Consider the following 14,492-nt stretch of genomic DNA (forward strand, 5'->3'; position numbering starts at 1 on the left):
ATAATCTATACCTATAATTTAAGTTCCTCCTTATCTAGATCTGGGGATCTCTATGGCTTGGTGGTATCCTAGCCATGAGATATATTAGGTTCTTTATTATTAGGGGTCCCTAAGGTTACTAATAGTTATTTAGGGATTTCCTTAATTATGTTATTCACGTCTTTAATAGGCATATTTATAGTATTCTTGATTAGGTTAGCATCTATAGGGTTTAAAGTTATTAGTGTAGTTCATTTATTTCCACGCTAGCTTAACTATAGGACTCGCCCCTAAATAGACTCTTTATTTATTCTACTCATCATCAGGCTTTAAGAGGGGGAGTGATTAGAACTATAAACCGCACTATATAGTAGCTATAGGGATAGATATGTATAAAGTAGAATCAGAGGGTTAACTAGTAAGTCTCTATTATTATTAAACTAATTACTAGTCTTCCCATAGGAAGGCCAGCAGCGTATAAAGTTACCTTTATGTGTCCCGTGTGTAGCCTCGGCCGTAGTTGCGGCCTGGGGCTCACAACTACGGCGTGGTACAGGCACCACACCTGAGTAATTATGGTGATGTCTATACACAGCGTCTAACAGTTCGGCGTTGAAGCAATTACTAGCGGTCATTAAAGGTCGACAGATAGTCAAACTAACCGTAGGTTCTCGTACGAGCCCTGTTGCTAGAACTGTATTTCGAAATCTTGTAACCGGGTTACTGAACTCTTTACGTAGTCTCGCGTACCCCAATAAATCGGGAAAATATATTCCGAGACACCTGATGGAACATTCCGACAGACATCGCAGTGATGAACAGCAGCGGCAGTCAACGGACAAGGTCATTTTTTGAAGTGGAGGACTCATGGCAGATAACACACGTGGACCTAAGCGATAGTTACCGCTAGGATCTTATTTTATTCAGCATCCATTTAATATCCGATTTTCCCGATTTAGTTTAGTCTTTTAGCGCCGCAGTGGTTCACCACAGGGCTGACTCACACATTAGCGCCGCAGTCGCGCTCGCTGCGGGGGAAGGTCGATTTCATTGGTCATGGGCCAGAAAGGAGTATCTGCTGCGGCAAGAAACGGCATCCGAAACCAGACCCCAAGTCTTGTGATTAAACCAGGTTTGAAAAGATTGTCATAGAAGGCATACCTCATTATTAATTGATTCATGTAAGGCCCTCGCGAATGTACCTAGAGAGCTACAGCTCTTGGCCGCATGGTCAGCCCGCGGGCTGACTAAGCCCATAGAGGTTTTCCTCTGCTTCGCGGAAGGTTGATTCTGTTGAGATAAGAATGTTTTTTTTTTATTGACTTGTCTATCTTTTACAGGAGCGGGATGCCTCATATATATGTTCCCCATCCAGATATGCCAAGCCTTTGCCACGTGATGCTCAACACTCCCACTCGATGGCAACCACTATAAGGGGTGCCAGCGACCATTCATCACGGTTGTGGAGGGCCCCATTAAAACCTTCAAAAAACCTCGTAAAGGGAAAAGAAGGAAAGGGTACCCATGTAGCTTAGTCTCAGCCCGAGATCCAGAAGCCAAGAGGTGTCACTCGATGCCAAGCCCTCTCCGGAACCATGCAAAACGCTCTCGCGCAAGAGGCTTCGTGAACCCATCAGCAATTTGCTCCGCAGTTGGAATGTATTTCAGCTCCACTGTTCCAAGGTCTTGGACCTCTCCTTGCCACTTGCGTTGGATATCCATATGCTTTGTACGGGAATGGAATTGCGGGTTCGAGGACAGGGCGATGGCTCCTTGGTTGTCACCGCAAATGATTGTTGCGGCTTTTCCTTGGCTCATGTTCAACTCATTGAGAAGTCTTCTCAACCAGATTGCTTCTTTCGTTGCTTGTGTCTGACCTAGAAATTCAGCTTCACAGGTCGAGAGGGCAACGACGCTTTGACGCTTCGATTGCCAACTGATCGCTCCGCTCCCGATATTAAAGAGGTATCCGGCTGTTGACCGTCTGGTGTCGCGACATCCACCCCAGTCTGCGTCTGTAAAGCCTTTGAGCGTCTGGGGATGGCCCTTGTATGTGAGCCTGAGGCTTCTTGTGCCGTTAAGATATTGCAGGATGCGTTGAGCGAGTTTCATGTGTTGTGGTCCAGGGTTTGCCAGATACCGGCTCGCCATGGAGACGGCATATGCGACATCCCCCCTGGTTCCGAGCATAATATACATCAGAGATCCGACAATCCGTTGGTAGGCGGTCCTTTGATCTGGAGGACATCTATATTCTGGACTATTCTCTGGAAGCGGAGAGGTTTCTATCGGTGTGCTGACGGGGGCGCCATTGCTGATTCCGAACTGATGAGCGACCTTGTCAATATACGCTTCTTGACTCAGGTACAGTATCCTGTTTTGACGGTTTCGCTGGACGGACATCCCGAGATAGTAGCTGCATGGTCCGAGGTCTGTCATTTGAAAACGGTTTCTAAGGCTCCGCTTGATCTTCTTTATTTCCGCAATGCTTGGGCCCACAATCAGGAGGTCATCAACGTACACCGCGATGTACATATTGCTCCGGACGAAGATCCCAAGATCGGCGCTGATTGGATCGAAGCCGAGGTTTCGTAGGAAATTTGTAAGGGTTTGATACCAGATCCGCGGAGCTTGTTTCAGGCCATAGAGTGCCTTTCGCAATTTGCAGACCCTAGGTGTGCCGTCGGTCATGTGGTGAGGCTGTTCGACGTAGATCTCGTGGTCTATGTACCCGTACAGGAATGCCGTTTTGACGTCCATTTGTTCGATCTCTAGATCTAGAGCCGCCGCAATTGCGAACAAGGCTTTGTAGCTCATTGGCTTGACCACTGACGCAAAGGTTTCGTCATAATCAATGCCCTCTTCTTGTGTAAAGCCTCTCACTACCCATCGGCTTTTGTAACGGATGACTTCGCCATGCGGCCCTCGTTTGAGTTTGAAGACCCACTTTCCACTGAGGATCCGCCGGTCTTTGGGAGGATCAACAAGCTCCCACGTTTTGTTTTGGTTGAGCGAGTTCACTTCTTCAAACATCGCCTTTTCCCACTCGAGCCAGCTTGCATCGTTCTTTGCTTGACGCAGAGTCCTTGGCTCAAAGGGTTCTATTTCCTGTGAAGCAACTGTTAGGAACGTTGGGATGACGTACTTTTCGGGTATATTCATTAACGCTAGCTCTTCATCGCTGTCACTTAAAGTGTCTAGTGTGACCTGCGGAGCGCGAATTTTGAGTTCAGGGTGGTGTTCTAGTGCTTCTTGTCGCACTGTATGAACTGGGCGGTCAATTTGGCGATCTGGATAGCGTTGCCAGTCTCCTGAAACTAGACCTTGTTGAGCGTCGCCTTGTTGCTGGTCGCCGCCGGGTGGTGGGTCATTCCCTTGGACGATGTCATGTAAATCATCTGCAAATGGTCCAAAGGTATCGTCACTCTGTGTAGGCGACAAGGTCCTGTCTCCCTGTACAGCAACAGATGGCTGCGAGTCTTCGTCACTCGATTGAGACGACGCTGGTGTTTGCGAGTCTTCGTCACTCGACTGGGTTGGCACTCGTGAGTCATTGTTACTCGATCGAGGCCGTAGGTGCGAGATATCTTTCCTCGACTTAGGTAGGGCTCGCTCTGGGGGTGCCATTGACAATTGGCGCCCAGAGGCGGGCACGGATGCTTGCCGTATACCTACCGACGGTTGGTTTATTAGTCCCACCGTCTCACTCCCCCCTGCGGCAGCAGCCGTTGCCTCAGGTGAGCCGTCTCGTCTGGCTCCCACATTTTCTGTGGTCTGTGTGGAAGGAGCTGTAAGGACTTCATGAAATTCAGCGTTTGGGGTTCCACCGATTCTTCCGTCTTCCAGTAGGATACGGTAGTTGGTATTTCCCTCATAGCCTAGTAGGATGCATGGCCTTGTTCTTGGCTCTGTGAGCTTCTTCCTCTGCTTGGGTGGGATCAAGTATTCCCCTTTAGACCCGATCACTCTAAGTCGTGATAGGTCCGGCTTGTCGCCGTACCACGCTTGATACGGAGTCATATTGATCTTTGATGACGGCGACCGGTTGGAGAGGAAGGCTGCGGTTCGCGCGATTTCTGGCCAGAATTTCGGCGGTAGTTTCGCATGTGCTAGCGTAGGTCCCACCCGATCATATATTGTTTTATGGGCTCTCTCGGCAACCCCGTTCTGTTGGTGTTGATCCACTCCGGTGAGCTCAGCTTGGATTGCCCGTGAGAATAAAATGAACTTCATCTCTTCTCCCACTTGCTCAGGGATGCGGTCGAGACGTATCCGTCTACATTTTCGTTCGGGGCGTTCGTTATGGTCAAGAAAGAAACGTAGTGACTCTACCACAAATTCTTGTCGTCGTGGTATAGGAATAATCTCTATCCACCCCGTGAAGTCGTCGACGATGGTCAGCCAGTAACGACTGCCATCCAGGCCCTCATTAAATGGCCCTGCAACGTCAATGTGAAGAAGTTCCATCGCATATTCCCCTCTTCGGCTTTGTCCTGATCGGCTGTGGGGCTTTTCAATCATTCGTCCCTGGAGGCATGGGTTGCATGGCTGGCGTGGTTCCGTGTCCCGGATGCCGAGAGCCTGCTTCTTAAGCCGTTGTAGATTCGCATCGCTCATGTGGGCTAGCCGGTTATGCCACAGAGACATTTGTGGACTGACATGGTAAGAGGGAAAGGTGAGATTCGTCCATATATTGAGTGCGTAGACTCCATGATATTGACTGGCAGTGTATAGGTTCTTTCCGTTTGACTTGTTGCGAATAGTAGCACTTTGGCTTGAGAATTCGACTTTTGCTCCTCGTTTGAGAAGCTGGAGCACTGATATGAGATTTGCGTGTGCAGATGGGACGTAGAGAACATTATCAAGCACAAGCCATTTCCTTCTGCCTCGTACATTGCATAGGACATTGACCATTCCCACCCCCGAGGGAGTCGTTGAGGTATCGACACTCCTCAGTGGCGGTCCATGGTACTTGTCCATCTCTACAAATCTCGAGGCGTTGTTGCAAACATGCTGAGCACATCCACTATCAACGATCCACGCATCACGGATCGAGAGAGTTTTTGTAGCCATCATTGTGGGGATGTGGGCGAACAGGGCAAAGTTGCCTTCAACATCCTTTCCGAATGCTTTATTAACGTCTTCTCCAGAGACCTTTGTCGCCATGAAGGTGGGCTTCTTCGGATCCCTTGGGCCGCTCACGTCGTCATCTTCGTCGTCCGTAGAGGGTCGCCTCTTCAACGGCTTGCGTGAGCCCGTACGTGAGTTGCCTGGGTTTGACTTCTGGTTCTTTCCGTCTTTCTTCTGGTCCTTCAGTCTTGGATTCTTGCTAAAGCATTCGGAATCCTTGTGATAGGGTTTCCGGCAGAATGAGCAATATGGAACGTTATCGATCTCGATTCGGCATGTCGTTCCGTCGGATGATGGTATGACTTTCTTGTTGCCTGGCCCTCGGACTAGAGCGAGAGCAGGAAGCGCTTACGCCTCCGTTGGTGGTTTACTCAGTTGTCCCTTTCTATGTTCTTCTTCAATAGCCTTGTTCTCGATATAGTCGAACGTGGGTGCCGCCCTCGTGATATTGCCATTGGCATCTCTCTCATTAACAAGGTCCATCTGCCGAAATATATGATCACGGAAGCTTTCATACTCAGGACCTAACGCGTGTACGAAAAAGAATGTTCGCTCAATCTCGGAGGTTACGCAGTCAGGATCAAGGAGGAGTTTTTCAGCATGGATCTTCCTGATTTCGGCTCCGAGGGCTTGGGCACTTCCACACTTGTCTCTCGTGAGGGCCATGTACCGTCGCTGGAGGTTAACATATGTCCCAGTGCCTTCTGGTTTGAAGCTGTCTTTAACTGCCTTTAGGAGCGCTTGGACTTGAGAGATCTCAAAGGCATTGATCCTCTGTGCCGCATTGTGTGACAGCTTTGCCGTGATCATCGCAGAGTAGAACTTTTGGCGACGAGTCCATTGTCCCGCCTCTTCTTCTTCTATTGGTGGACCCGCTCCATCGTCGGCCACGGCAGATATCCGAATGAACTCGTTGACCTTCTGGTTCCACCTGAACCAGTCACTGGCATTGTCGAGTATTGGAATATTATTATAGAATGCATTTAGTCCAAACTGCTCAAATTTCGTGATGTCAGTCATGGTGTAGGCGAATGCTCCTCCGAGTCGAGGAACTCTGGGCTTAATGCCTCGTTTGGCGAAGCTGGAGTAACTAAGGGATCGCGATCTGATGAGCTAAGAGAACGCGCTTCTAGACCAAAGAGTTCTAGGCTTGATGCGGCACTAGGTGGACTCGAGATGACGGAAGGACTACGATCAGACGAGTCTGGCGTAGGCGAAAAGGGTGAAGGAGTGTAGTCTCCGTCTGGTACTCCGTCCAACTTCAAGTGGTTCTTATACGACTTAAAAAGGTGAGGAAAGCGAAGACGATCAATAGGATATTGTGGTTGGCTTTCTCGAAAGTTTCTGCACCTGTTTGGCCGGAGGTTGTACCGGTCTGTCCCACCGGTGGGTATTGGAGATTGGTTGTCTTCCTCGCCCCTTGAGGTCGAAGATTCGTGAACTCTAATATTGCCTTCAGGCTGGGGGACAGGATGGGATCGATGGCTTGTTTCCGGTACAGGATGAGTGTGTCCAGGGTCTTTGTTTCGAGGAGCAGTACGAGAGGTGGTGATTGAACCAGCGACAATCGACGCACGGTGTGCACGCTCCTTACGAGGGATACGGCTATATGCCCCCCAGAGTGACGACTCTGTGAATGACGGGAAGTGCTTCCTTTGGATTCGAGCGTAGGACCAGTGACGGGTACGGCAATACGCAAGTAAGTTGAGTTCTTCATCCGTCCACCGATGCCAAGGTTGTCGCGGAGATAATTTCTGGGACTGAAGGAGGATAGTAGTAGGTTTAGCCTTCCGCCTCGTCATTCTTCTCCTTGCTTTGATGGTGGGTGCCGTTGTGATGAGGTTGATCGAGGTTATATATGTATCTAGGATTGAACCCCTCTCCCGCTTTGGTGTGGTTTTAGTCAGATTTCAACCATCGAATCACAATGAGCGATCGTGTGATATCCGTGATAGTGATAGTGTGATAGTGTGATAGTGTGACTCTTTAGCGGAGGAAAGTCCATCCGCTTCATTTCTTGGGGCTGTTTAAGCTCTTTTATTTCGACCTTTTTCACAGTTACTGAGTAAAGATGATCAGATTCTTGAGTTAATGAAGGTATCACTTGATGGGAAAGCTTAGCCGTAATTGCTTGTGGGCAGTTCCAGGCTCAGGCTGCCTAGCTTGTGTGGCCAATCATAGACCATTTGGTGCCGTGCGCTCAGAGGTTGCGCTATCCGGGCTCATAACCTGTTGAGATAAGAATGTTTTTTTTTTATTGACTTGTCTATCTTTTACAGGAGCGGGATGCCTCATATATATGTTCCCCATCCAGATATGCCAAGCCTTTGCCACGTGATGCTCAACAACAGCAGTGGTGGTGTTAGTAAATGATCGCTCCCAACATGATCTTAATAAATGGTTCGAGAAGACTAGCATTAAATGGCCGGCTGTAGAGTAGCAGCTCGTCAAATAGAGTAACTTGTTTCGTATAGGCAAGAAACTCACCTTAGGTATCTTATTCAACTATGTGGATAATGAATATTCGACCGCATTAGGCAACGATAAGAGGGGAACCAGATCTGTGACCCAGAAAATGCTTGCTGACCATGATGCCTAGATTAATGCTAAAAGTACTTTAGGGCAAGCGCCAGCTTGGGAGCACGTCTACAGACTAATGCGTTACCCTGGAAAACCTTGCAACCTGGGCAAATGGTGCTGGCAGGATCCTATGGGCAAGAAGCATTATAGCCTAAAGACCCATTATTTAATTGATTTAGTTAAATATGTCTAAGATAAACATAGCACCCTAGAAACCCATAATAATGTTCCTAACCATATTTATAAACAGCTCTATACAGAAGAGTAATAGAGGAGTTAAAGTCACGTTTAGAAGGGTTTATCTATGAATACTTTAACTAGAAATCCTATTAATATTAATATTCTACCTATATAGCCTTCTCAACCTCCTATGCTAGCTAACACGCCTATCACAACCCAGCTTCAACCACTAGCTAGGGAAAAGCTAAAGATCCATGGCCCTTAGGACATAGCTATAAGAGGTTATTATGAATAATAAGAATTGAACGTAGTCAACGAAAATCTTAAGGCCAATTTTTGAAAAGCACGTGATCTGGCAATTAGTAATGGATATGACCTCGAGCAAGTTGATAGCAAACAGGACCCAGGGTATAATTTCGAATTGGGCAAAGGACGCAGGAAACGGCCACACCTCAGCACGCCAAGCAGTCACGTGAAACTACCATTTGAACTACCACCAGAGGGTAGTCAAAATGGTAGTAAGGAACGACTACCCAAGATACTACCATGGGGTGGTAGTCAGGATGGTAGTCGGACACGAAGGATATATAGGGACACTCATTACCCACCTGTATTTAGTCTTACTTGTTCTTCGTGATCAATACTATTGTTATTCTAAGCGCTACCTTCAGATTACTCTGATTCAAGACTCTTGCGATAACACTTTGTCTAGCACTCCTTGACAGGCTTTATCATACGTGGTAAAGACTGGCCTTGCTTCGTTCCACCTTAGCCAACCCCGACCGTGACTAGTCCTCATACTAGTTGTACGTTGAGCAGAGAACCTGTGTAAGTCAATCCATTGTCAGGGCTTAGGTCAAGACGATCCCAGGGTTTAGGAAGGCTTGAGAGGTCAACCTTCCGTAACATCCAGAAACGGTGTATCACCATGACAGGCATCCATGAAACAAATACATCAGGTGACTGTAATAACCGTACGCCGGAAAGATAGAATACAAGCATAAATATGCATAGTCCATATATGGCTTAGCGTCACTTGGCATATAGGGTTCGAGAATAATTTCAAAGAGTGTACTTCGGAAACTCTAAATGAAGTTGTCTGTAGTGAAAGAGAAGCAGAGAACATCGAATCATCAGTCATCATTCTCCAAAACTAAAACTAATATACGAGAAAGTAGAATCCATAGGAAAGGGCGCAGCCAGCGCAGCCCGAATACACCTGTACTGTACCTAGAGTGAACCAGAATCCCCACCAAACGGCCAAAGCGATCGAAACCGCCCACCGACCGGCGGAGTTTCCGGCATCATATCCAGCGACGCGAGAAAGTCCTCGTCGAGCTGGTCAAGAAAGGCCGTGTACCGGCGCCCCAGCAGACCCTTGTTCACGGTGTACCCGATCGGACAGATCCCGACGTACAGACTCTGGGTTGCGCGGAACTGGCGTGAGATTAGGTTTACCTTTTCGAGGGCGCGGATGTCGAGGTCTTCGCGCTGTTTGCAGTATTCGGATATGAAGGTGTGGGCTGGACGGTTAGTCAAAGGCGAGTTGTAAAACGGGAAGTGGGGATGCTTACAGCCCTGGACACTCTTGTGTATGTTCTCTAGCCTCTCAAGCATGATTTCAAGAACCTCTGGGATCTCATTAGCAGTTCGTGCATCGAGGGAGCCTGGTCCCTTCTGATAAACTCCAAAGTCTTCGCAAAAGTCCTCGAGGAAACAGATACCAAGGTCGACTCGGTTTTTCCAGATGGCGCATAGAGAGTCGTCTTTTCGCTTTGTTGTTTCCAATTTGAGGGATTTGTATGCCTCGCTGAGCTTGTCACAGGCGTCTTTGATTGGGGTCTTGCTTCGACTTGCCATTTTGCTAGTGGTTTTCATTTTTGACAAAAGGTCGTATTGATAGTATTGTAGACCAGGACTGTAGGTTCTGAAGAATTCTGGGGTTATATATGAGCCCTCAGCTTTTGGCTGCATTGTATGTTTTGTATACCCTTTGTTCGTTTTATTCAGGCAACAAAGTATCCAAGACGCAGTTCAGACACCTTTCAGTCCAGAAAATTGAGATGCCTTTGTTCATTGGCCTCGAATATCATTCATCTCAAAGACAAAACATGCAAAACATGTTGGCTACGGCCCAGCAGTTTCAGGTCTCACCTACAAAGATAGACTGATCATAGTAAGCAGCCTTACCAAATCGGGTATCAGGTGTCCCAACGTAGCAAGCCTGGTTTTTTACATTCCCACGGTGCCGGCAGTATAGAAACTAAGTCATCAGTGAAAACCTTTGTAGTTACATTTTTGGCCATTGCATTCTTCGATTTCTAATCGACCATATTTTTCATCTAACATTCGTCATGAGAATCGCAACGAGGCTGACAGACTGATTGATCTCGATACGTTATAAAGCCATAGACATGAGCCCGAACCATAACCTTTTTCACTCACTATCCAACAGGAATCAGTTAGCTTCGTTCAATCCATCGGCACCAGAGCCCAATTCAAGATGCCCGAACAACCCCATATCACGCTCTACACAGAAGGCACCCCCAACGGCCTCAAAATCTCCATCGCACTCGAGGAGCTCGGCCTCTCCTACAACGTACCACTCCTCCCTTCCTCCTCCCCTTCCTCCTCCCCATACCCTCTCTTCCCCACATCCACAATAAAAAAAATCCACTAACAATCCGTCCAGACCCGCGAAATTGCCCTCCTGCAAAACGAACAAAAGGAACCCTGGTTCCTCGCGATAAACCCCAACGGCCGAATCCCCGCGCTGACGGACATCGACGAGGACGGGCAGGATATCAAGATCTGGGAGAGCGGCACGATTCTGCAGTACCTTGTTGCGAGGTATGATACCGAGCATCGGATTTCGTATCCGGTCGGGTCGAAGGAGGCGTGGGAGGTTACGTGTTGGGTATGGATATTATTTCGTCTATTTTGGTCCTTCGAGGTTTTGAGCTTGACTAAGTAATGTGTGCTGTAGCTCATGTGGCAGGTGGGCGGTGTTGGTCCTATGCAGGGGCAGGCGAACCACTTTGCAAGTGCGTATATCACCACCCCCTCTCTTCCTCCCTCCCGATAGTATCCACTCCATTCACCCATGATATCTCACTAAATTCCCTCTTTTCGTGCGTTACCAGGATTCGCCGGCGCAAATTACCCCTACGCACTAAACCGCTACGTCCACGAATCGCGCCGCCTCTACCGCGTCCTCGACACCCAGCTGGCCAAGAACCCGCACGGCTACATCGTCGGCGACCGCGTGACCATTGCCGATATTGCGGTTTGGCCGTGGGTTACTGCCTACAGTATGTCTCCCCTGTCCCACCTTTTACCCCCTCCGTGCTGGTGACATAGTATGAAAGTGGTCGGGATGGGCCTGATTCCTGTCTGTTGGTAGAATTCTCCGGAATCCCCAGTATAGACGAGTTCCCCGCCGTCAAGAGCTGGCTGTACAAGCTCCTCACGCGGCCCGGTTTCGAGCGTGGACGGAACGTCCCCAAGCCGCATGTGTATCTCGCGCTTAATGAGCTTTCCGAGGAGGAGTTGGATGAGAGGGCGCAGTATGGGGTGAAGTGGAACCAGGAGGCCATGGCGAGGGATGCGGCTGCTTAGTTACTTCTCGGGCATCTCGCTTGCTCTCTCTGTGTCGGACTTGAAGCAGGGACCTCTATCCTTAGAGAAAAACGGATGGGTACTAGCGTAGTCTGGCTGTTATTCTAGGTTATGAAATATGTACACTTGCTACCGCTGCCCCAAGTACGATTTGAGGGGGCAGGCCGCTAGTATGTCCATATGACGCTCTACCAAATCCCAATACAGGCGTGTTTCGGCGTTAACAGCTTATATCCATCCGCACTTTCATCACGACGTAGAAGCGCACTGTACCTGGCATACCACCCGTTGTTTGCAAAGTCCCCAAAGACAAGGATCTGGAAGGATAAGATTGCATCCAGACCAAATGCCCAGTCCGCGAAGGCGTGTTCGTCTATTGAGTTTTGGTTGGCACGGCCTGGTTTCAAGGACTCGGTCAGACGAGCTGTTCGTTTGGGTGGCAAGGGGGGATTGCTGATGGTAGCTGTAGAAGGGAGTCAGAGGGTATATTATTATCACAAGATTGATATCCCTGCTAATCCTGGAGGCAATGCGACACGAATCGACAAAGATTACGGGTGCTTAAGTGCGACGAGACTGTGCTCGCGATGGCAATGTAGTTGGTACCCTTGAGGAGCATCAGGGATAGATCTTCTAGGTGTGTGATGTGCTGGAGGAACGCACAGATTGTGTGTGTAATTGTAGATCTGTGAATTCCCGCTTCTGGTTAGTTTGGCCGTTTTCGGAATAGCCGCCCTGTACGCCGTATTATCATTACCGCCCCCCAGGCGCCTCAAAGTATATAAGAACTGTCTTTACTATTTCTACCTCTCCTTCCTCCTAATCGCTTAAACTAGCTTATTAGCTAAACTTTTTTCTGCCCTCTCTTGATCTATGTTATTCTACGAAATAATTTCTATACTTTATTCATTCAGCTACTACTGCTAGAGTGTTGATTTATTTTATTTATATTGCCTATTAGCCTTCTATAGTATCGTGTTTTTGTTTTCAAATCCCTTCATCGCGACATTCGTGACCCCCGGCATACCGAGCGAGAATCGGAGATTCACATCCCTACTCTCCGAGCATCACCATTCACTCATCAGTAACGTCACCATGAGCGCTAAAGAATTCCTCGCTGACGTCAAAAATGGCGTGGTGCCGGTTAACAGCCACGAGAAAGTCCTGTGGATAGCATTCATCTACCTGGACCATGGACTGTGGCAAGACAATGGCATCTTTGATGTCGTCGAGAAGCTGCACGCGCAAGGGTGGTCATTCGGCGAGGGCGAGTTGAGGTTCAACCGGTAAGTTAGTAGTACAATCCCTGATAATAGCCACTGTACCACGACAACGAAGATTGACCTTCACGATAACAGCACCCTGGACATATTCTACCTCGCCCAAATCGGGGCGGGCATCAACCGCTCCGAGCAAAGGGACGGCGACTTCCCCTCCCCCAATGACTTTGATCCTTTCTACACAACACACCGCGCCCTCCTAAACCCCTCGGCCTGGCGCTCGTATTACTCCGAGACCTTCCTAATGCAGAGCACCACAGCGCGCTTCTACCGATTACCCGACCTGAAGGACTTACCTGACGCCGATGCCCCACTGGGGCAGCCGCGCAAACGACCCGCCCACGCCGGTGGGGAAGTACATGCCACAAAACTCCCCCGCTGGGCGCAAAATGTTGCGCATACGCGCAGGCAACCCTCCCTCCCGGTTGAAATTTTCACGGAATTAGCCCTGCGCACGCTGGAGGCGAGCACTGCACGGCTGCATGCGGCGCACCCCGACCTCGTGCCGCCGTACTCGGAGACGCAGGCCCGGTTCTGGCTGGATTACATGGGCCTCGACTCAGCTAAGTCAGCTCCTGCGTCATGGGGCCCGAATCAGTTCGGTGTGTCTGTTGCGCAGGGGTGGTATGATGTGTATGCGTGGGAGGGAAAGTACTCGACGCAGGCGTGGGGGGCGAGTGTCAGGAAACCAGGAGTTGTCAAGCCGGATGTTGATGATGGTACGTGGAAGAGTGAGGTGATGTGGTGTGGGTTGCCGGATGGTGGGATTGGCGCGTACGCGTGGTGGAGGGGGTGGGATGGGGAGGTTGGGGGTGAGGAGGAGGTGGAATTTTTGGCTGCTCTTGCCGTGGAGGAGACTGCGGGCGTTGAGATGAGTAATTTGGACCTTGCGGTACGATCGCATGTCTTACTTGGGGTTATGCGGGCTGCAGTAGAGCAGGGGCCAGAGAGGGAAAGTTTCCTAGAGCAGCTAGAGAAGGGTATGGTGGCGAAGGGGAGAATTAAGGCAGACAGGGTGGGGCAGTGGCTAAGGGAGGCCTTGGGGGTCGTGGAGCCATATGTGAAGGTATGGAGAGGTGTGTGGCCTGATGCAGAAGAGGAGAGCAGAGAGATCCTACGGCGGATCTTGGTGGAGAATGGGCAGCTCTTTGCAAGGTGGAAGGTGTCACCGCATCTAAATGAGTTTAGATTTGAGCTCGGTCCGAGGCAGTAGGTGTATGGGGTTGCACGCTGTGATAGAGATATTAAAGAGAGGGACTTGATTCTAGAAATAATAGGCTTCGGGTTGGGGCCGAGATTGTCAAGGCGGGGGAGGGCGGGAGGTTGGAAGGGTGAATGGAGGAACGAGGAAGAAGTAGGGGAAAGGCGGCATTTTATAAAGCGCTTAAACAGACCGGTTGGAGCTAGGGAGCTGGATTTGGCCGCGAAGGAGGCCATTTTGGCGTCGCTTTGGTGGTCCTGAGTTGAAGCGGACTGACACTCGCTAATGTCAAGCGGCGAGTTCAACTTCAGCGAGGTGACTACAGTAAGGAAGGCTTGGCGGGTGCAGAATAGTGGTGCGAAACACACGGGGACGTTAAAACGGTGGCTCACCACTTTGAGATTTATGGGTGGAAATGCAGCCGTTTATGGCCTTAGTAGCTATCATTTTCGGCGTCGATTTCACAGGTCCTCACATTCTAGCTGTAATTGTGGATCTCGGTGCGTCTCGTAGATCTTCCATGA

General features: G+C 49.4%; 5 protein-coding genes across 5 annotated transcripts; 2 read left to right on the forward strand and 3 right to left on the reverse strand.

Annotated features, from left to right (window-relative positions):
* Positions 1–1,036: 1,036 nt before the first annotated feature.
* Positions 1,037–1,447, reverse strand: BJX68DRAFT_98181 (uncharacterized protein). The gene has a single exon (XM_071050119.1). It carries the CDS (start codon positions 1,348–1,350, stop codon positions 1,126–1,128), a length of 225 nt encoding a protein of 74 aa, XP_070898533.1. The 5' UTR covers positions 1,351–1,447; the 3' UTR covers positions 1,037–1,125.
* Positions 1,448–4,840: 3,393 nt separating this feature from the next.
* BJX68DRAFT_255613 (uncharacterized protein) lies at positions 4,841–6,129 on the reverse strand (the record flags this gene model as incomplete). The annotated part of the gene is made up of 3 exons (XM_071043073.1): positions 4,841–4,961; positions 5,021–5,308; positions 5,462–6,129. 3 exons carry the CDS (start codon positions 6,127–6,129, stop codon positions 4,841–4,843), a joined length of 1,077 nt encoding a protein of 358 aa, XP_070898534.1.
* A 2,970-nt stretch (positions 6,130–9,099) lies between these two features.
* On the reverse strand, positions 9,100–9,729 carry BJX68DRAFT_267343 (uncharacterized protein; the record flags this gene model as incomplete). The annotated part of the gene is made up of 2 exons (XM_071045802.1): positions 9,100–9,392; positions 9,444–9,729. The coding sequence occupies 2 exons, from the start codon at positions 9,727–9,729 to the stop codon at positions 9,100–9,102; spliced, it is 579 nt and encodes a 192-aa protein (XP_070898535.1).
* A 643-nt stretch (positions 9,730–10,372) lies between these two features.
* On the forward strand, positions 10,373–11,487 carry BJX68DRAFT_255615 (glutathione S-transferase family protein; the record flags this gene model as incomplete). Its single annotated transcript, XM_071043074.1, has 5 exons — positions 10,373–10,468; positions 10,562–10,786; positions 10,856–10,913; positions 11,013–11,180; positions 11,273–11,487. 5 exons carry the CDS (start codon positions 10,373–10,375, stop codon positions 11,485–11,487), a joined length of 762 nt encoding a protein of 253 aa, XP_070898536.1.
* An 832-nt stretch (positions 11,488–12,319) lies between these two features.
* On the forward strand, positions 12,320–14,117 carry BJX68DRAFT_98185 (uncharacterized protein). The gene is made up of 2 exons (XM_071050120.1): positions 12,320–12,773; positions 12,846–14,117. Exons 1-2 carry the CDS (start codon positions 12,583–12,585, stop codon positions 13,978–13,980), a joined length of 1,326 nt encoding a protein of 441 aa, XP_070898537.1. The 5' UTR covers positions 12,320–12,582; the 3' UTR covers positions 13,981–14,117.
* Positions 14,118–14,492: the final 375 nt, after the last annotated feature.

Source organism: Aspergillus pseudodeflectus (assembly GCF_044049435.1).
Source record: "Aspergillus pseudodeflectus strain CBS 756.74 chromosome Unknown BJX68scaffold_24, whole genome shotgun sequence".
NCBI lineage: Eukaryota > Fungi > Ascomycota > Eurotiomycetes > Eurotiales > Aspergillaceae > Aspergillus > Aspergillus pseudodeflectus.